The sequence below is a fragment of the Centruroides vittatus genome, unplaced genomic scaffold (genome assembly GCF_030686945.1).
Source record: "Centruroides vittatus isolate TY-2023 unplaced genomic scaffold, ASM3068694v2 contig_350, whole genome shotgun sequence".
In the NCBI taxonomy this organism is placed as follows: Eukaryota; Metazoa; Arthropoda; class Arachnida; order Scorpiones; family Buthidae; genus Centruroides; species Centruroides vittatus.
Window position 1 is genome coordinate 1,877,460 of NW_027122173.1, and position 22,905 is coordinate 1,900,364.

General features: G+C 32.0%; 1 protein-coding gene across 3 annotated transcripts in view; it reads right to left on the reverse strand.

The window, feature by feature from the left end:
- Positions 1–16,635, reverse strand: part of LOC136974557 (oxysterol-binding protein-related protein 2-like) — a 116,215-nt gene extending 99,580 nt beyond the window's left edge. For all 3 annotated transcript variants that reach the window (XM_067269473.1, XM_067269474.1, XM_067269472.1), the window contains exons 1-2: positions 16,454–16,635; positions 2,030–2,191 (exon numbers count right to left, since the gene is read on the reverse strand). In XM_067269473.1, the coding sequence (XP_067125574.1) occupies positions 2,030–2,071 (42 nt within the window). In that variant the 5' untranslated portion in view covers positions 2,072–2,191; positions 16,454–16,635. The remainder of the gene's footprint in view (positions 1–2,029; positions 2,192–16,453) is intronic.
- Between the last annotated feature and the right edge of the window lie 6,270 nt (positions 16,636–22,905).

Consider the following 22,905-nt stretch of genomic DNA (forward strand, 5'->3'; position numbering starts at 1 on the left):
AGTAATGATAAAAGATGCAAGTGGTCAACAGAAGAACTTGAATAACTTACGTTCTGTTATTTTAAAGCAAGATCAGAATGACCTGGATATATGAGCAGATTGGAGACTCTTTTTATTAAAAGGAACCCTAACAACCCTAAAATCCATAAATTTAATGAAAATACTTTGTCAACTCAAGCTTGCAGAATAATTAAACAGAATGTAATATCACAAAAACTACTTAACCATATACAAACACAAGCAGAAGAAATAACACCTACAGAACTGATTACAACTGTGATTGCAGAACTCGAGAACACTCAAACAACTACAGTGCACGACAACCTGTAAGATATACAACCCATACCAGATTATGTAGAAAATATAGACCAGCGGACACGAAACATTGTAATAGATGAGGATCAAGAACCTATAGTCTTGCAATTCCTTTGGATACTGGCTGAAATGAAAGAAATCTCGTCTGAGGAACCTCACTTAACGAGCAAATACATAACAAGCAAAACAAATTGTAAAAAATTGACTCACTTAACAAGTGACGTTTCGCATAATGAGTGATGAGAAGAGGGGAAGACCTGAATTGTGTGCATGCTACATCAGTCTGTGTTTAGCACTCGTTCCGCTAGCATCTTAATGTTGCTTGTGATCACACATTTTTCCAAACTTGTGTTTCAACGTATTACATATAAACATCAACAACCATAGTTCATTATATAATAAACATGCCAAACAATATGCCAAATTCTTGGGCTATGTAAAGGCTATAATTAAATATTAGAAATTAAATAATTTGGTAGGCAGTTATGCTGCCATCTTGTATTAAATTTAATGACCAATTCCAAATTAAATTTCAATTTTTTTTTGTTTTCTGCAAATGGAATTTGCATTCCACACTAGAAGAAAAGATGATGATAATTCATGTTGCTTAACAATGTATATTGTATAATTTTCTTTGAATAGATGTTATACATAAAATATTTGATAATTTTTTTTTGGCATGGAATGCATTATTGTATTTTACATTAATTTATACGGGAAAAATTGTTTTGCTTAACGAGTGTTTTGCATTATGAGTAAGATTCTGGAATTAGGCTCATTAAGCAAGGTTCCACTGTATTTATTGATATAATTTTATATGTAAACTGTAATCTTGTAGTTATTTTTCTTGCATGTTTTCTACAGATGCAAACCTTGGGCAACAGCATCAAAAAACCTAAATTAGTTAAATAAAATTCTAGAATGCAAGATTATTAATTGTAATTTTACTAACTGTATTATGGTTTTGTGTTATAATTGTAATAAATAAACAGTACATAATTTTAATTAAATGAAATAAAAGTTTTAACTTTGCTATCCAAATATGTCTTTCTTTTTGTTTAGGAAAGCTATATAATTGCTTTTCTAATGTTAAAGACGTTATTATATAGTCTGTAAGCATTAAATAAACTTATCCATGTTAGGATGCTATCAATTAAAAAAAAAACAAAAAAACCATGCTAATAATGGTCGGTATAACCTGGTAATGAATGAGTGTCTACACAACCATTACTAGGGAGCACTGATATCATCAAGCAATCAAATTAACAATAAAGTTTCACTGCTTACTATATACAACTGGATTCAACATGCAACTAACAACATGAAATCATTGTAAGTTATTGTTATCAGTCAAATCTATTGCTTCAAATTAATCAGTTTAATTGTTATTTGCTCACAATGGTTTAAATTTCTGACACTAAGCTTGGTTTTATTAAAGCTGATAGCAAACAAACAATGCTAGATAAATTATTATTATTAATTATTGATACTACTGGATGGATTATTGATAATACTAGATTAATTATTAATAATACTGAATGAATTATTAATTAATAATAATTGTAAGCCTTCAAGTTATACAGAATAAATATACCATATTGATAAACTAAAAATTTTATTTTTTATGTACAAATAACTTTAATTTTCACACTACTTCAAAAGAAATTTTATTTGGATTATCTAATTTAGATTGAACAAACAATACTTAACTTACCCTTGCAATTAATATCAAGAGTTGTACAGCCTTTCTCTGCATTCGTTAATTCTTTAATCAATGTCAAATTACCACTGCGAGCACCTTGCAAAAGCATTTCTTCAGGAGAACTTTGGCCCGATAATGGTTCGGAACTTTCATTTTCAGACATTCTTCCCAAAACTATCAATAAATAAAGTAAAATACAATTGGTAAAAATAACTTTAAATAATCTTATTTTTAAAATTACTATTATACATAAATTTGCTTTACTGGTTTTAAAACACATTAATAATTCATCTTAAATATTTAAAAAATTAAAAATTAGATATTTAAAATCTTTTCCAATAAAACTGTTTCAACAGAGAAAAACCAACAAAATGAAAATTTGAAAAATTCTAGCACTTTGTCTGTCAGGAAATGTATTGGGGTTTTAGCTTGACTTTCTTCTATCCAAATTATCAAAATGTTATCTACATATTGTTTTTATAATCTGAACATTAAAGTTGAGAGTGCTAGAATTTTTCAAATTTTCATTTTGTTGGTTTTTCTCTGTCGAAATTCTATAGATCCTATAAACTACAAAAAGGCCATCTTAACATTTATGATAGACAGAGCTCTCAATGTACAGGGTGTTTTTTTTTAAACTGACGGTACTCAGAGACATCTGTAGAGCAATCTAACAGCCGGACTGTCGCCAAATTTGGGAGAGTGACTAAGGACGACATGGGAAAGAGATTCCACGAAGAAAAAAATAGTAGTACCCAAATTTGCCGGTAGGGGTGAATTTGGCACTGTTGCAGCAAAACAGCAAGAAATGTCAAAGCAAATGTCAACTGTGTAGCATGGTTGATTGGTTTTAATTCTTGCAGGTGGCTTATCTTGTATGGAGAGAACTTGAGAACTTTTCGCAGAACTTGCCATCCCGTTGAAGGCACAATTTCCAATTGTCGTGCCACTCCCCGGGCACTGCTACTTCCAGCAATGGTCCCCTATAAACCTTCAACGAGCGCAGTCGCAACATCACTAACTGTCTGTGCAGACACCGGTTTCCGCTCTCTACCAGGCCAAACCGCTAACGATCCTGTCTCTTCAAATTTCTTTATCAAGTCTTTCAATGCATTAATTGATAGAGGACCTCTGTGCAAGTTGTTACGGGTTCTAAACTCACAAAGAGCACACAGTCCGCTCGATTGGTTAAGATAATAAAGTTTCACAAGCAACACACATTGAGGTAACGAAAGATGCATGTTGAACTCTGCTGATATCCGGAATGCGCTTCGGACTTTTGTCCTTGTCTTTTAAGCTCAAATTAGGTGGTGCTGCTGTCGATTACGTCATTGTGAATTTGCATTTTGAGGTGTTATAAGAACATTTTGCAAATTCTTAGCTGTTTCGCTGCAACAGCGCCAAATTCACCCCTACCGGCGAATTTGGGTACTACTATTTTTTTCTTCGTGAAATATCTTTCCCATGTCGTCCTTAGTCACTCTCCCAAATTTGGCAACAGTCTGGCTGTTAGATTGCTCTACAGATGTCTCTGAGTACCATCAGTTTAAAAAAAAACACCCTGTACACTTAAATTGTACTTAAATTACACTTAAATTGGGAGTCTAGAAAAAGAATGGGAGATGATTCATCTTATTGTTTGGTCCTTTGGTATACCAGAGAATATACTTTGGACTCTCAAAAATAAATCTGATGTTAAATTATCATCCAATAAAAGACTTAAAGTAAGGTACAGAGATATAAAGAACATAGATCCAAATATAAAGAACTTCCTCCATCATTTCTTAAGGATTTTTCTAACTGGAGAATTTCATGACTTACCAGAAATATCAATGACCATCTTGAATATAAAAGTAATCTAACTACTTTTAACATCTAAATAGACCACAAGATGATCAAGCCATTAAGTAGAAATAGGGTTTACAAGATTCTAATTCAAAGCAAGACAGATGATCCAAATATGAATATAAGACTGTTATTTTTTGTTTCAACCTCCACTAACACATGAAAAAAAATTGGAAGCATGTGAAACAGGGATAGGTTGCACACCTAGTGAGTAGTATATTCCATCACCACTTAGCATTATGCCAAGCTATTTTAGACATTTGCTACTCTGCAATAAACACGTAAACATGAAGCTGCCAATCCAGTCTCTCGCCAACTGTGAAGTACAAGCAGTAATTCAATTTCTACAGGCCAAAGGGCTGAATGGAGGTAAAATTCATAAAAAGATGTGTAATGTGTATAGTAAGAACCTCGTGAGCTATGACTGTGTGCGTGAATGGTGCAGGAAATTCAAACAAAGATGTGACAACGTTCATGATAAGGGCAGTCAAGGGAGGAAGTGTGTGATGACCGACAAAGTGGATCAATTGGTGCGAGAAAGGCATCGATTCATGATTTCTGAGCTCAGTGAGGAGTTTCCTCAAATATCAAGATCCACTAACTGACAGTGTTAAAGGTTGGCTGAATGGCCTGGCAGCAATGTTCTTTGACATGGGTATACAAAAGCTGGTGACACAGTATGATGTCTACCTGAATCAACATGGCAATTATGTAGAAAAATAGGTGAAGACTGTAACTACCTTCTACAAATAAAGTGGTTTTGTTCTTCATTCTTGTTTTTTATTCTGGGTCAATGGAGGTTGAAAAAAAAAACCCTTGTACAAGAGTTAAACCACAGTGTGTGAAACAAACATTGTTATAGAAATATATGATCAAGTAAAAAACTTTCCTAGCACAAAGCATTCTTGATAGAAGCCTCATTGCCTCAGAAAAAAGAGATATTGGAAGCCTTAAAGTCAAGAGAAGGACCATTGAACAGTGGAAGAAATATGGATTTGTCAAAGAAAGGATTCACACAAACCTTATGGGAAATGAATCCTGGTGAACTTGACTGAATCTTTGATATTTTGTAATTCTAATGGTTCTGATCAAAAGTTTCCATAAACACGAAGTCAAAAAATGGAGTTTTTGACTTTGTGCCTATGGAAATTTTTGATCAGGTATACTAGAACTACTGTAGGGTTCCACAAACTTAACTTAAGGTGGACTGAGAATGTGAAGAGTTACCAAAAATGATCATTTTTATGATGTAATGATGGTAGTCTAAATAACAGAGTTTTCATAAAAGTATTGTATGTGCAAAGTCATATACATATTAACTACATACTGATAACTATTTCTATTTGTAGTTAATTTTAATTTTAAAAATATTGGCTATTTAGTGGCTACTTCTGAGCTAATGACATTTGTGTCATAGCATTTTGCATTACCACCTTGAAAAAAAGGCTTATATTGTCAACATATGGAACTGATGCTATTATCAAGTGTCACCAGTGAATAACAATAACTTATTTAATTCTAGTGTTAAGTTAGAGGTTTTTTTGTTTGTTTGAATAACATGAATTTTATGGAATGTCAAATTATTTGAGAGTTGAGTTTCCAGGACCATACTGTATAAAATATCAAACATTATGGGAAATTTTTGATATATGTGAATGTCTGTGTGTATTTATGTTACTGTGAAAGATCAAAATTACAGAATGTCAATATTCTCCAGTGAATGTCGACACATACAAAATACGTCGGTGAAAGACTGAATATTTGGTTATATTATTATACATTTGAACAATCACCAGTGTATGTTGACAAGCACAGATAAGCTTTGATGGAGGTCGAACGACAAGCCGAGAAGCCGATGTGTACAGAGAAGTGACAGTGTCGCCAAATCCTTTGTTCTGCCGCGATTGAAATCACATGGCATCTATTTTTATACTCTGGAACACTGCTGTTTGTCAGTCTTATGCAAGGTTTGCTGGTGCGTGAAACTTTTTCTTAAATTTTTATTTTTTTATCCAATACCCTAACTTATATTGAATGGATACTGCAATGAACCATGAACTTTTTTGAAAAGTTACATGCATTAATTGCAAGAAAACAAGAAGACAACTGTTTTTATTTTTCTCAAGAAAAGTACTCTAAAATACTTTCTGAAGTGATTTCTGCTAAAACTAAGTGCAGCACACCTTCGGATTACAGATGATTAAAACGTTTTAATGTCTTAAAAATTAATGATGAGAAATTAATTGTACCATTAAAACCAGGAGAAACGAATATACAGTATTATGTTACCAATGATAAACTGTTCAGTATACTATCTGAAACTCACACCAGAACAGGCCATGGAGGAAGAACACACATGCTTAAAGAATTGAAAGTTAAATACAAAAGTATTACATATGAAGTTATAATGTTGTATTTAAATTTATGTAAACAATGTCAAATGAAACATAATGCACCTAAAAAAGGTATTGTTGTGAAACAAATGGTCAGTTCGGAATTAAACTCAAAATGTCAAGTCGATCTGATAGAGCTGCAGTCACACAGGGATGGCAAATATAAGTTCATAATGAAGAGAATGAAGTTCATAATAAATCAAGATCATTTAATGAAATTTGTCCAACTACAACCATTGAAAACTAAGACAGCTGAAGAAGTAACATATCATCTTCTTCAAATATTTTTAACATTTGGTGCCCCAGCTATATTGCAATCAGATAATGGTAGGAAATTCTGTAATCAAGTCATATCCAAACTATGCACTATGTGGAAAGATGTTAAGATAGTTCATGGAAAGCCTTGTCATATTCAAACACAAGGCTCAGTTGAAAGGGCCAATCAGGATATACAGAATATGTTAACTGCATGGATGAACGATAAGAATACAAATAAATGGTCAGACGGTTTTGCCCTTTGTTCAATTTGCCAAAAACACTACATATCACAAAGGAATACGCCAAAGTCCTTATGAAGCCATGTTTGGCGTTAAACCAAAAAGAGGCATAGCATTGTCATCTTTGCCTGGCAAACAAATTGCAAATATTGAAACCGAAGAACAGCTTGAAGAAATTGTTAATACTTTTGAAGAAAATTTGAGCAATGGCCATAACGAATACCATATTCCAAAGGAAAATATTGAACAGGAGCTGCAACCCACCATGTCTTCATATCAAGCCCTGACTGAACAACACGAAGTCTATAAAAAGAGTGGCCGCGGAAGAGAATCTTCTACTACAAGCAACGAAAATGTTACGAACCTCAAAAAGAAAATTTCCTTCTGCTCAAATTAATGATACTGTACGAATAGAGGTCCCTGATGTCGACCGTGGCCGTACAGATGCCTGAAATATGTTGGCAGTTGTTGTTGGAACAGAAGACTCTGACTTTTATAAATTAGCAAACAGAAAAAGTACCTTAAAGCAGCTTTATACCCTCAATCAGTTTGTAATTTGTAAAGAAAAGTTACTTTCCATAGATAAGATTTCTTCTCAAGTAATGTTGCTGAGAAGCAGCTGCATCTAATTCAAAAAGTGGAGGGAAAGGCTATACATGCTGTCATTGCAAAAAGAAGTGTTCCACGACTAAATGCAGTTGTAAAAGCAAGGGAGTCTTGTGCAATTCAAAGTGTTATAACAGTTTAAGTTGTTGAAATAAATAAGATATTATATGATTAACATTATACAATATGTGTAAGTTTATTATTGGTATTATTTTTCTTTTCTGATTAAGAATGTACTGTTCATTTTTGGTTCAACAGTTTATTTACATGTGCTGTTACGTAAGCTTACTCCTACTTTTTAATATCATATATTAAAAAGTTGTATTTTTGTATTAATGTAATAAAAATATTTTTATTCAACATTCACCATCAGTGCATGCTGAATGTCGACATTTGCCAGTGTAAGTGAGAAATAATGATATTTAGCAAATATTTCGTACATACACGAAACAACTATGTGAATGCTGACATTCACCGGAGAATCTCAACATTTGCCAGATATCAGTCTTTCACAGTAACATATATATTTATAAACAAGAACCATATGCAATACTCATTAGTTTAATAAGTTTTTATACCAGTGTAAGCTATATTTTTTATATTGCTTTCTTTCATAAGTTTGCATTAATAAACAAATAAACTAAACCTTGATAAATCTAGCTATAAATTCATTGAAATAAAAATGTTTTCAATCAGATTTTACTTTCAGAGTTTTCAGTTACAAGCTTTCTGAATTCTTTAAAATATATAATTAAAAATTCAAAATAACAAAATTGCAAATACAAAAATTTTAAGAATTAATAATTAAAAAGTAATAATTAATAAACACAGAAAATCAAACTTCATAAAATGAATTAAATTAATAAATATCAAACATTTTAAAATTTGTAAGATGTAATTCTTAATAAAATGTTCATAAATTATATTTCATAAATTGCCCACCAGGCATTTGATAGGTTTTCAAACAGAGATTGCCAACCAGCACCCAATAAGTTTTTAGAATCTGTCTAGCAATGGTTATAAGATTTGTTTTGACTCCATTGGTAGGCCTTCTACACATGAGAAATTCAGTGGTCCACTTACCAAAAGCACCTCAAATTTTCACATTTGCAAAGACCCATAAACCAAGAAACCAAATTTGTCTGGTAATTGAAAAGTGCAGTTCTCCAACATTTTTAATTAAAAAACAAGTTGTAAAATTTTACCAAGTTAAAGCTGCTTACCATCCTTTTTCAACAGCAATTCTCTACAAGTAATAGAACACCTTAAATCCATTTCATTTGTCAATGAGGAATACAGTGGACCTTTGTTATAGCGCTGCTCACTATACTGCACACTCGGTTATAGCACGGGCGATGTTTGCGACGTGATAAGCTCAAACACGTTTATACAGGTCCGTGCAGCGTTAGTGAGTAGCACATTTTATTGTTACTGCGTATTGAGTAATTGTGATTATATTGTTACTGTGTATTGAGTTCCTGCATGTATTTTGAATAGTGTTTAATTATTGTATGCATGATGAGTAAAAGAAAAGCTTGACATTATTGCTAAAGTAAAGAGGTGAACCGTGTTACACTGTGCCACTCGGTATAACGCGGTTCACCTTATAACACAGGTGTTGTTTCCTGCCCGACATGCACACTATATCAGGGGTCCACTGTATATGATGGTATTGGACTTTCAATCCTTATATCCATCTATAAGAATACCTCCATGTTTTTGCGCAATAAGGGATTTTCTCTTCTCCAACATCAAATAAGAACATAAACATCACAAGGACATACTTGAGCTATCAAATTTAATTTATTACACATCATTCTTTGAATTTAATGATAAAATCTATCTACAAGATAGAGGCCTGTCTATGGAAAGCCCTGTCAGCGATTTTATGTGAGCTTGTGTTGTGATGCCTTGAAAACACCTTTCTCCCCAAGTTTCAGCATTTGATCCTCTGGTATGCCAGATACATCAATGATATCTTCATCCTATGGAGAAGGAAGCCCAACCTACAGCAATTTTTGGAGATCAATTCAGGATCAGGGAGAATTAGGTGGCAACTGCATCTTTTGGCTGTCAATTACAATATTCAATTTGGTAAAGCACAGCTGGGAGGTCAAGAGATCACAAGAAAGTGTCGCTTTCGCCACTGAGAAAATGTAAATTGAGATGTTCTCAGGTAGTAGATGACAACAATCATCAAGTAGGTATGACAGAATAGACAACCGATTTTCATTAAAGTTCAGATTCTCACAATTATTTCAATTCAAGGCTAATTTACAGCAGAGGATCAAGGAACATAAATGTGCAGCTAGAAAAAAACCTCGGTAACATGGCACTGGCAGCTTATTCACGGAATAATGACATACACGTTCAATGGGATCAAGCTAAAGTCATTGGGCCCACTTCTAACTTACACAACAGGTTTCTATAAAAATTAGAAATATATAAAACATACAAAAAGTCATATGCATCCAGATGCTGAAAACCTATCAAATGCCTGGCGGGCAATTTACGAAATATAATTTATGAACATTTTATTATTTACATCTTATAAATTTTAAAATATTTGATATTTATTAATTTAATTCATTTTACAAAGTTTAATTTTCTGTGTTTATTAATTATTACTTTTTAATTATTAATTCTGAAAATTTTTGTATTTGCAACTTCGTTATTTTGAATTTGTAATTATACATTCTAAAGAATTCAAAAAGCTTGTAACTGAGGAAGATCAGTAAAATCTAATTGAAAACATTTTTATTTCAATAAATTTGTAGCTGGATTTGATAAATTCAGCTACAAACTTATAAGGTTTAGTTTATTTGTTATCTTAGATTATCCAGTTTCTCCACCTGCTTAAAGTTTGCATTAATATTACAGATTACATTTTATACTAATATTAAAAAAAATCAATAATAATAATATAAGTATTTCTAGTCTGAATTAATAAAATGTCTTACATTACAAAAGAAATTCAACTGAAATAATTTTTACATTACTAAATATTATTGAATGCCAACTGTTCTATACTACAGTAATACAGTGTCTGTAAAATTTATTGACTCCTGAGTCAATAAATTGATAACTGTTTATTCATTGCATTTTTTTCTAATGAAAGCCTTTGTCATTAAATTTCTAATGCACTTACTGTATTTACTCACATATAAGACTAGGTTTTTATTCATTTATCATAGCTTCAAACTCTTAGGTCATCCTATACACACGAGCAAAGGATTCTTTGCGTTTTTGCTTTCTTTGCGAATTTGTGTGAACCATGTATTTGCGTTTTTTCCCAGATGCTTACCCTCTTGTATTAAAAAAGCAAGTATTTTATCTGGATCATTTGAATTATTCTTGTATATTGTCAGGATTAAAAATGAATAGCAATAGGAAAAGCAAAGCTTTTGAATTGAATTCCAGATTGAAATTCCAAAATCACATGGAAGTCCAATATAAGTTTTAATCTGTTCCCATGTGAAAACAGATGATTATTCAGAAACCAGAATTCGGAGAAACTCATAAGTGTAACCAACGGAGAGTGGATTTGATTGTTAAGAATTGGCAAAAAAAGGTTCCCCTATTGTCCAGCTTTACATGAACAAATTATGTTGTCGATTTTACAAGATTTTTCCTTAAAGTTTAAAATGCTAGTAATTTTTGTGGGACAATATGTGCATTTATGTTCTTTTGATATTTTACTTGTGATTAAACAAAATGAAATTAAAATTGTATTAATAAATCTAATTTTCTTTATTTTGATCTTTAAAGTCATACCTCATCCTATATGTGAGGTCGTCTTATATTCGAGTAAATACAGTATATCATCTAAATTTTTTTGTAGGCTCCTATGTAATAATACATTTAAAGATAACTTATTTAAAGTAGAATAACAAGAATAAAATACTTATGTAGCAAATCACAAAAGTAATATGATGTAATCTGAATACAGTATATATATTCAGATTACTTTTGTGATTATATAAATTTATAACTTAATTATATAATTTGTGATATATATTAAATATTTAAATTATATCATCAATTTTTGACCTAAAATTTTCCAATTTTGCTGTATTAAATATATTTTCAAAAATTTATTTTTGGAGTAATATGAAATTCACAAATTCTAAACATTTAAATTTACTCATCTTCAGGATTCAAAAAAAAAAATAATAATAAAAAAATAAGTGATAATTTTTTATTCATATGTATCTGTTAGATTAAGAATTTTCCATATTATGACTAATTTAATTGTAATAATATATTTATTCAATTAATTATTGATTATAATCTTTCTGAATTGTCTCATATCTATTTATAATTTTATACATCTGCTTAATTAGATAAGAAATAATTTAATCTAAATTGCATATAAAATTTTTATAATAAAAGAACTCAAAAACCAACCACCAATAATGAAAACAACATAATGGGAAACTTAATTGCAAAATATAAATCATAAAATATTATAATGTATTAAAATAATGTCATATCTTAAACAAAAATTGTATTAATATATAAATGATTATAAAAATATTTATTTAATATTTTATATAATTATAAAATAAATCATAGAATAAAAATTTATATATATAAGTACAATATATTTCAAAAAGTATCGTATTTTTATCTTATCATTTTTTTTTATCTTTCAATGTTTTAATTACATTAATATGTAGGATATGTAGTAATCAAAGTTCCTCTAAAAGTAAAAAACAAATATAAATGCTGATATTCTCATGACTAAAAAAAGATTCGTCATATTCCTAAAATTATAATCAAATAACTTACAATGCTTCACATGTTATGAAATATTTGTAAGTTTTATAACCAACCATCAAGATTCTAATATACTAAAATTTTCTAATTGTTGTAATTATAGATATTGTTATCAGTAATCTAATGTTATCAGAATTAGAATCAAGTGAAAATACATTTATAAAATTTTGTTTATTATAATCACAGTTCAGTTAGTTGATATTTTTAAGCTGCCTTTTTGCATCATCAGCTTCAACAAGTGGCTGATAAAAAAAGCATTTATTATCAGTTCTTATTAGTCTTAACCGGTACTTCAAATACTAAACATTCATTGTTTTGTTATTTGCTCACAGTACAGTAGTTTAAACTGCTGAAATTTCTTCTTTCAATTATGGAGTAGCTGTTGTTAAAGTCAGTACTACAAAAAACAACAGGCTAACAACACTAGATGATTATAATAATTAATAATAATTGACAAAACTTAGTTATGCATTTTTTTTAATTGTTTTGACATGTCCTTTTAATTCTTGTTTGATTGATTGATTGATTGATATCAATCAAACAAGAATTTTCATTAACTGTAGTCATAGGCATCTGTAGAGGGGACAAACTTCTTCACTTTCCCTCTTCTAGAATCAAGTAAAAGATTCCACAAATTATAATCATAAAAGTGACTGAAATATGTTAAGTTTACACCTCAACCACGAGATGCTTTGTCTGTCTTTTCGTATTTATGTAGTATTGTATTCTATAATCTACTTGTGAAAAAACACAGAAAATTAAATAATTAAATAAAAATTTATTGACATAATTGTACCTCCAGGCTTTGCCCTCAGAAAAATTTTCTACAAATGCCCTTGACTGCAGTCTAATTTCCTTGCCATGCTTATCATCATCAAGTTCCAAAGTTATAACGATAAGTAAATTCTACCATATTTTCAAAAAAAAAAAAATTATTAAAAGTGAGATCTGAACTGTGTGAAGAATGCTGAACAATTATGACCTCAGATCATTAGTTTTTCATTAATAATGTGCACTACTTATCTACGTGAAAGTGTATTATAACAAAATTTTGTAAATTAAATGATTCCTTCTTAATATATAGTGTAACTTGTGAATATCTTTCATGATTTTGCAACAGTATTTGTTACAAACTACAGAGTTACATAGTAAACCATACATACAGTAAACCAAACCATAAATGATCTCGTGCATCTGAAAAAAAACATTTCTCATACTGTAGCTTAACCTACTGATAGAAAAATATTCCTTTGCTGCTATATTTTCATTGTCTGTTACTGTTACACAAATATCATTTACTAGTACAGTATATTCTCATTTAAATTTATACTGAGACTCTTACTTTACTTGATTATTTAATCAAGAAAAGTAATCTTTAAAAAGAATTTTAATACAAATAATAGTATGTATTCAAATAGACACTATATAGTGTATAACAAATTTTTGCTGACCAATTCTGTTTTCATATTATAATTCAATTAGTTTTAATAAATAACTCATTTTTATATATAAATAATCTCAAACTATTTTAATGGAGTTCATAAATATAATGGAGCTAAAAATAGAGATGACAAAATGAAAATGTCTGTAATTAAAAAATCTTTATCTTTTTATTTAAAATAATAAAGAATGAGAGAAAAATGGTAATTTTATAATAAATTTTAAGTGTATACTTTTTAAACAACAAAATTTGCCCTCACACTGTTTTTAAAAAACTTTTTCTTTAGATTGAAAAGGACTTTGGCAAAATGTATTTTATGAAGAGCTCTAAAAAAGTAAAGCTATGTATGTCCAGTTAGCTTTTGCAGCTTCACATATAAAATTTATATTTAGTATATCACTATCAAATGAAGTCCTAGTTTCACATGAACATTCTTCATTGAAAAACTATTAGAAAGCTAAATTCTGATTAAAATTAAAAATAAAATCATAAATTTGTCTATAAATAATTAGTAGGGTTTGAATTTAATTTTACATGATTTTCTTGCTGATATGTGGGAGTCTAACTTTGATGTGTGACTTCCCCATTGATTTATGAAGAAAATTACGCTAATTTTATGTAAAATACCAATAGCCCAGGACACCTCCTAGTGGGCATTCTAGCAGCAGCAGTGCCATTCCAAGGTATAAATAATAAATTCATATTAGAAATAATAATAATATACTGAATTTCTCATGGCATACCCTACTAAAACACAGTCAAAAACACAAAAAAACACATTTATTGTTATTTTAACATTGTTACACAAAAAACTGAATTTATTGTTAATTTAAATAATAGCTAAGGGGCCGTTTTTAGCATACCATGACAGAGACTGTCCAGTTTTTCAGTTTTATATAGTAGATTTTTTCCATGTTTTAGTGGTTACTATATATTTCTCCATAGTTTTCATCATTTATGGCATGTCAACTGCATTAGGGTGACTAATTGATAGTTATTAACTGTTGCATAAATTTAAAAAGTTATTAGAGTTTGAGATTAGGCTAACTTAAGTATTCCTTCACATTAGAATTTTTAACAGTTTAACAATTATAGTACATCCATTTACTCAAGCATATTCAAAACTTTTTTATATTTCATAAAATTAAATATAGGCTAGTAGCTATCAAACTTCCTGTAAAATATATAATTCAAACAGTTTTGTTTGTTGCCGTACTAGTTCAGAAATAATGCCAAAAGAATCCCTTTCATGTAAATTACAATTGTGAACAAAAGAATTCCCAGATGGAACTTTTATTATATATGGAAAAATATTTTTCTGCCAGCAAAGCCAGAAAATGTACTGTACATACATTCAATATACAGTAAAACATCAAAAATCAGGACTAACCTGAATCCCATACAAATTTTCAAATATACAGTATGTATAAATTAACATTTTAAGTATGGTAAACTCCAAATATACTGTAATTCAGTTTTAGGGTTCTAAGTTCAAGTAAGTATTTCACAAGAAATGTAGGAATACTAAAAAAGATTCAAAATATAATTTACAGAATCACTACATTTAAACAAAAAATACACTAATCATAATCTCATAATTAAAAAATTATGAATTCTAAATGAATGTTAGTACAGTAGAATATAATTTTAATGGATAGCTTCGAGTGCCAAAAATAATCCATTGTCCTGAGAATCTGTTATATCACAAATGATTTCCCATATACCCAGGAAAATACCTATTATTCAAAAAAATTCCATTTTTTAACCCCTACATATAAGAAATACCTGTACTTGAAATTATTCAGTCTCTTGATATCTCTATCCTTTATTCTATAAAAACACATATGTTACAAGATCATACATATAATATGCCATGCAACAAAGCTGACAGAAACTGTATATACTGCAAGCACAGAGGCAAAGAACGTATGCTTGTTAGCACTTCACTCGACTTCACAATTTATTAAAAAATTTATCCATCTTGGTTTCTTTATGCTGTTTTTCTGCCTACTGAATACAACCACCACTTGATATTAGCAACGTCATATACAGCCCGTTCATTTATGCCAAAATTCATCAGGAAAGTCTTCGTGACTTCAAAAGACAATGGCTTAGCTAAAGTTTGACCACACTTCGACCAGTGTCAGGATATTCACTAAGAAACTCCTCCTCAATTTTATCAGCCTGCCAACTCTCTTTGTACAATTCTTCAATTGGACATTGATGATGCACTTGTTACATCCCAGATGTAACAAGTGCATCATCAAATTACAAATTCCTGGAAACACTCAAATATTAATAAATGTTGACAAAACAATAGCGAGGTTGAGACCGAAGTTTTAAACGCAAAAACATGTATGTCGGACGTTCAGCGCTGCTTTCCTGTAAGCCTAGAAGTTTGACAATGGTGTTTGGAATGTTGAGCATGATTCCACTGACTTTCCAAACACCATTGTCAAACTTCTAGACTTACAGGAAAGCAGCGCTGAACGTCCGACGTACACGTTTTCGCATTTAAAACTTCAGCCTCAACCTCGCCATTACTTCGATTTAATTGCTATTCATAGCTAGAAGTTAAAAAATAGTAAATGCAGCTCTGAATTGGGCAATTGGAACATCATTAGAGTTATAGACCATGCTCCTAAGAGTAAAAAAGTCAAAGATTGTCTGGAGGGGTCTAAACTTTATGGGGGTGCAAGTTCCATTGAGAACTGCAATTTCACAAATGTGTAGTAAATATATTTATTAAATTCGTCATGCAAAAACGTTTAAATTTTGGCTTAAATAATTTACCCTTAAATCAAAATAACTATAAACGTTACGCAAAAACTTTAAATCCCAAGAGAATACTAAACTTTTTAATAAATTAACTCACCTTATCACATAAATAAAAAATTACATAAACTCAACTTTCATTGCGACAAAAGCTATATACGCTGTGGTCAATGTAGAAATTACACATATGGAAAATGTAAAATACACATTATTAAATTCATACAGTAGCTATATCGAAGCAAAATAAAATAACATTGAAAAAACAGGTGAGCAGAAGAGAGATAGGATAGAAAGCGCCCCCTGCGATATTTAAATTATACGCATGTATAATTTTATAATGTATTATAAAAATATATATATTTAATTTATAAATTATAACAATAATATTAATTATTTTTATTTTATTATAATGTATATAGTCAAAAATTATGAAACTTTACGGTAAGAACTATTTTTTTCAGAGGATGAGACTTTTTTTTTATAACTTTTCCGCACTGTAGGCAGTAAGAGGGCCTCTTTTTGCAAGCCCATTATGGATTCGACCAGGCCCACAATGGGGTGACCGAGTGGTAAGGGACGGGGCCAGACATATCCGGACAGATCATTTTCCGAAAAATTCCTGGGGATTATTTCAAATAATCCTGGAGATCCGGACGAGTCAAAATCCCGAAGAATTTTTTCGAAGGTGGTCCGTCCAGATATATCGGGTTCCATTCTTTAACACTGTCCCTCTTCCCCGCGGAGGGAAATTTCTAAAAATCTCTTCTTAGAGTTCCTTCTTATGACGTACCCTAACTGTGTACCAAATTTCAACTTTTCAATTTCTAACCGTTTGGGCTCTGCGCTTATTATATTATTACCAACCCATCTCAATTATATTATAGATTGGCAACTGTTTTACAGAATTTGAGTTTTAAAATTTTAAATAAAAGCTATTTTCAATTTTGTAATTTTATACTTGCACATTTGATACGCACGAACTTCCATATACTCAATTTTATTTTTATAACCACAGAAAATCCTCGTTAATTGGAACTCGGATAATTCTAAATCCCGTTAGTTCGTAACTGTACTTTTGTCCCGGCCGGAGAGATTTGCATGTTAAGGAATTTGGTTAGTTCGAAATACAGCTACTGTAGCTGTATTTCGAACTAACCGAATTCTTTAACATTTCTTAATTTTCACTTCAAATTTGAAGTAGCTCAGCTACTTCGAATTTGAAGTGAAAATTCTGTCCGAACTGTGATATGCATGTGTTAACTCATTCGTTTAGATCAAAGTGCCTCCATGCTATCAGAGAACAATAGACAAAAGCAACTCTAATCTGGTCAACATGGCTTTGCTTTTACAGTAACACATTTTTGAGTATCACCTTACATATGGACTACCCCCTTTTTTCCTTATTTTATAAAATACGGCTGGGTTTCGGGATTGCAAGATTGGGCTACACTGCTACAGGTAGCAGATTGAGATAATTGTAGGACTCTAGGCTACCACTTTTGGGCTACTTACTACTTTTTAGGCCATTTTTAAAATAATTTGGGCTACATTTCCAGGAATTCTGCTTTAGTTTTATAAAACCTATCTGGCGACCTGTGAGGTTTTCACCGGACACGTGCTGTTTACCTGCAGTTTATTTATATTATTATTTTTATTAATTATTAATTAACGAAAGTAGCGTTCTGTATACGTAGCCATATTCCATTTGATTAATAAACTACATCAGTTACATGACATTTGAAATATACAGAAATATTATCGGTGTAAGATTTCCGCGAATCTTATTGAATTGGTCTAAGGAGATAGATACAAGTCTTTAACACAGTACTGTACACGCAGTGGTGATATTCAGCGGTTCGCACAGGTTCGGCCGAACCCGTTGTTAAAATTTTCAGTTTTCCGAACCTTGTTAAACACACGGAACATTTCTCAGTGGTTTTGTTTTTTTTTTTTTTTTTTAAATATATTAAAATATTTGTATTATACTCTGTAATACTAGTAAACTAGAGCCTTATACCCCATCGCACCGAGCATTTCAATCTAGATTGTGATCAAGGTCGGGGACTATGTCTTCGTGCGATCTCTCTCGACCGTTTCAATCTCGATCGAATCGAGGTTTAATCGCGATCGATTCAAGAGAGTTCTTGAAACTAGATCCTGTCATAAGAAGAGATCCCACAATCTCACGCGCGCGAGATAATACAAGATGGCTGCGGAACACGTGTCGGGCTATCGACAGAAAAATAAAAAAGGTATTTGGAGAGACGATGACATCTGTCTATTATTAGATATATGGCAAGAAAAAGTATTTATTTCTAATCAAAACTTCCATTTTGTGTGTTGGTGTTTGTGACTTACCGAGTAGTTATACCAGTTTTGTCATCGCGTGTAATAGCCGGGTTGTTCTCAAGCGGAATGCCTGTGCGAACAGCACAACATTCGACTGGAGACAATCACAATCCAGATTGTAGGTAAATCGAGATCGAAGTGAGTCGTGGATTGTGTGCGAACATAGTATAAGGCCGGCTTTGGTCGCCCCGTGACCTCTCTCCTGTCTTCCTCAGATTGGTCGTCTTCTATAAGGCCGACTCTTCGGTCGCTGAGCGATCATTCTCCTGTTCTTCCGGAGTATAAAGCCTGAGTTGCTAAACGCTCCACTATCCAGGAAATAAAAGAAAGAAAGAATAAAAGATAATGGCGTTCGCTACGTCTAGCATGGCGAGTAAAAGTTCCGCCTAAACTTCTTTTTTTGTGTTTTGGGTTAAAATTATGACGTATTTTTTAAAATAATGATTTTTTAAGCATTTGTGAATAATATTGTAAAGAAACAGACGATTTTAATCCAGAAAATATTTAATTATTCAATTTTTTTGCAAGTGATGTAAAGTGCCTATAGAATTCACATACACAGTATTTCTGTTCATAATAGCTTATCATGATTCTGTAGGAATAGGTTTGTTCTTTCACAGCATCTTCTACAATCAACAGCTCTATACGTTTGTAAATTTTCTAAAAATAATTTCCCGAGCTGCTTTCGGATTTATATAAGCCACCACTTCTCTCAACAAAAGTATGAGGTAGTCCGATTGTACCTCGACACGGCGGAACACGACGCTAATTAAAAATAATTATTTAGTGTTATTAAACATCCCATAAATACTTTAAAATAGTTTAATTTGTTTATTTACCTTCGCTGATAACATTCGTCTTCGTTAAACGTGTTCCGCCATTTTTCAACAATATCCCATGAGTCAGTGCGCGACATGAACGTGTGACGCAACGTGTTTTACTTGGAGTTCAAACGTCAGACGTGTACTTCTGCTTGCCGTACAAGTTTAACGTTTGTACTTGCGCCTCAACCTCTCTAATATTACGTTATAAAAATTTTTACATTTTCATTGACTTACTTTTTTTATAAATTGTGTTATTTCAAAACCACTGTTTACACTGGCTACAAGAGAACATCCATTTAATACATTTCTTTTGCTATTTAGCCTGCATTAAGTTGTAACTTAAATAGTGCTTAACAATAGCAAAATGTCACTAATTCCTGCTGTAAATCAAAGACTTGGCAATATTGTTCAACTGTATTGTATTGGAATGTGTAAATCTAGTACCAAAAATTAAATGATACAGGGTGTTTCAAAAAGATTCTACATTTTAAATTAATGTAATTATGTCAGTTATTATCCAAGAATGTTGTAGTGAACATTAAAACATAGGAAAACTGTCCAAGTTTCACATTTGTCCATTACACTTTCTAAATGCACGCATCTTATTAAAGCCATTTTGATATTTTGTGCGGCGATCACGTCAGCGCCACAACGTGCATTTGTTTGTTTCTAGCAAATTGGGCATCAGCTTCTCCAGCTATAGTGGCCCCGTCGATGTTTAATTTCGTTGGCTAGTATTAATACTTGGTTACGTTTGTTAGGATAAATGCGCGAGAGAATGCCTTTCGGGGGGGTCTTTTTAAAAGTAACTGGTTCCTATTCAGGCGGTACAAACGTGCAAAAAAACATGAAAAACTCCACGTGGCCACGTGTTCGGGGAACGGAACCGCTTTGCCACTGGTAGACACCTCGTGCATTTATCAAATCCTCCCAATTCTAACCCTATCCCCATTTAAGGCCGGATGGCCGGGCGGTCAAGGTGGCAGCCTACCGCTCTGGGGGACCCGGGATCGCATCCGAACGGGTCGAGAAATTCCCAGGAATTATTCCGGGGTAGTCCGTTCGGATATGTCGGGCCCCGTCCCTCACCACCTGGTCGTCCCATTGTGGGCCTAGCCGAACCCATAAAGGGCCTACTAAAGGAAGCCCTCTTAGTGCCCACAGGGCGGAAAGAGTTAAAAAAAAAAAAACCTATCCCCAGACGAATATGACTTTTTAATCGTTATTATACACTTAAATTCTAAAATTATAATAATAAAAAAAATCAAACATTGTTGATAAAATTTCCCTTCTTCTCGGTTTAACGCGTAACAACCGAATTCAACAATTGAAGTTGTTGTTGTCGCGTTTTGCTCTTGTTACGAAGAGTTGTAAAGGAGTCAATGTCCGATCATTAATTCTTGTTTTGGGGCGTTATTTTTATTTTGTTCTTTTCTTTTTCTTGGTTCCTTTTTTTTTGTTGTTACGGACAAACTCCCAAGCACCAATGACCAAAAGAACAAAAAAACGAAAATTTTTAACTTAGTTTGCATCGTTGCCCGATCCTGGAACATCATCCTATGTAAATTAGACAGTGCGGAGCTACACTGGATGAACAATTAAAAGCGGAACAGCCAGGACCAAAAGGAGAGAGAGCTTCAGGTGACCAAGGTGGTAAACGTCAGTGATAAGTTCGAGGAAATTGTGTTTGGCTGTACACTATTTATAGCTTGAGGAGGAGATAAAACGTTTTCTTTATTATGAGAAAGCTGTACAAGATTTTGATATTGTCTGTGGTTTGTGGAAATTATTAGTTTTAAATAAAGTCCTGGTCTGGTACTTGCCTCATTATTATGTAACCTATTGTTTCCGAAAACGGTGAGTTACAGAGTGCGATTTGGAAAGCGATTCGAAGATGTTTTTTGATGGTGGAGAGTATCGACCCCTGCCCCATACTCCTGGGTATAAGACTTTTTACATTTTATTATTATTTATTCGGATAAGAAATTCGTTTTAGAGATTAAAAGCTTTAAAGAAAAACTTCCATCTACAATATATAATTAGGCCTAATTAAATGAAATGGAAAGATTCCGACTCTGGTTTATATCTGAAGTAGACTTTACGATTTTTCTGTCTTCCTGTAATAGAGGGCTTTATAAGGCTCAGTTTAGGACTTTTCAATATACAGTTATTTAAACGAGTAATCGGGCCTCTTTTATATTACAGATTCGTGTCTAACTCTGGTACGGAATATGACAAAATTTACTAAAATTTTAATCCGAATTTCGTTTAATAAATATAAAATGCATATTAAAATTTAAAAAGTTATATTGTTTTAAAATAACAGAAAAAGATTTAGACTAGTCGAGTGTTAAGCTACAATTCATAAAAGGCTTATCCCCTTCGCGAAGAAATTTAAAAGCACCAGGATGTAAACTATAGTTTGAGAGTAGAATTAAATAGTTATTGTCTTTGCATATTTAGGGAGGTATTGGATAAACATGTGGACGTGCGAAGATTCGTCAGTCCACACAATTTGGATCATTATAAATTTCGAGGCAGCAAGATGAAGAAAGGCCTCTTGAAGCAGTTCGAACCGTCGACCGGTAATTTTGAAGGTTTGGACGTTTTTGAAAATAACATCAAGCCTGCTTATAGACAAGTTTTGATAAAGGTTCGACCAATCTGTCAGACGGCCTGCCAACGTTTTAACAGGTAAATTACATTACTGTTTGTATATAATAAACTTATGTATATTATAACATAAAACAGGTACGAGCCGCTTAACGTTCTGAGATACACGGCGTAAAGGAATCATCGTAGAGTGTAGTTGTGCAAATTTTATACAGTTTATATAAGTTTCATTTGTGTAGGGCTTTACGTATACGTTAGCCATACGTAACGCAGTGATAATAAGTAGTTGTGTATCTATTCACATCTAAACGTAGAAATGCTGCCAATTTTTTGGTTCCGTCGTAATCCTCCATCATGATCATATTGGATTCGTATGTAAGCGGCGCATACTCGTATATATAATCAAACTTCGATATAGTGTTACTTTGTGTGAATGGCATTAAATCGAATGTTTCCCAAGTGTTATAATTTCTCTTTAACATTTTTTAAATATTCATGGTTAAAGTTTCGTAATTCAATTTCAAGATTATATATTTATTTTATTACACACTGTAAGTTCGCCGAAATGGGGGGAGTTTTTATTCCCAACCGTCGAGATGGCTAAGGGCTATACGCATGTGGGTGGCGGTTTTGAAGAGGCAGAAAAACAAGCGTTTCACATAGAAATCGTTTATTTTAGTCGAAAATGCTTACATAAATTTAGCAATGGTCCTTGAGTTCAGAGCTTTAGGTTGTTTTCGGTTTCGGTCTGGTCCTACGCTGGAGG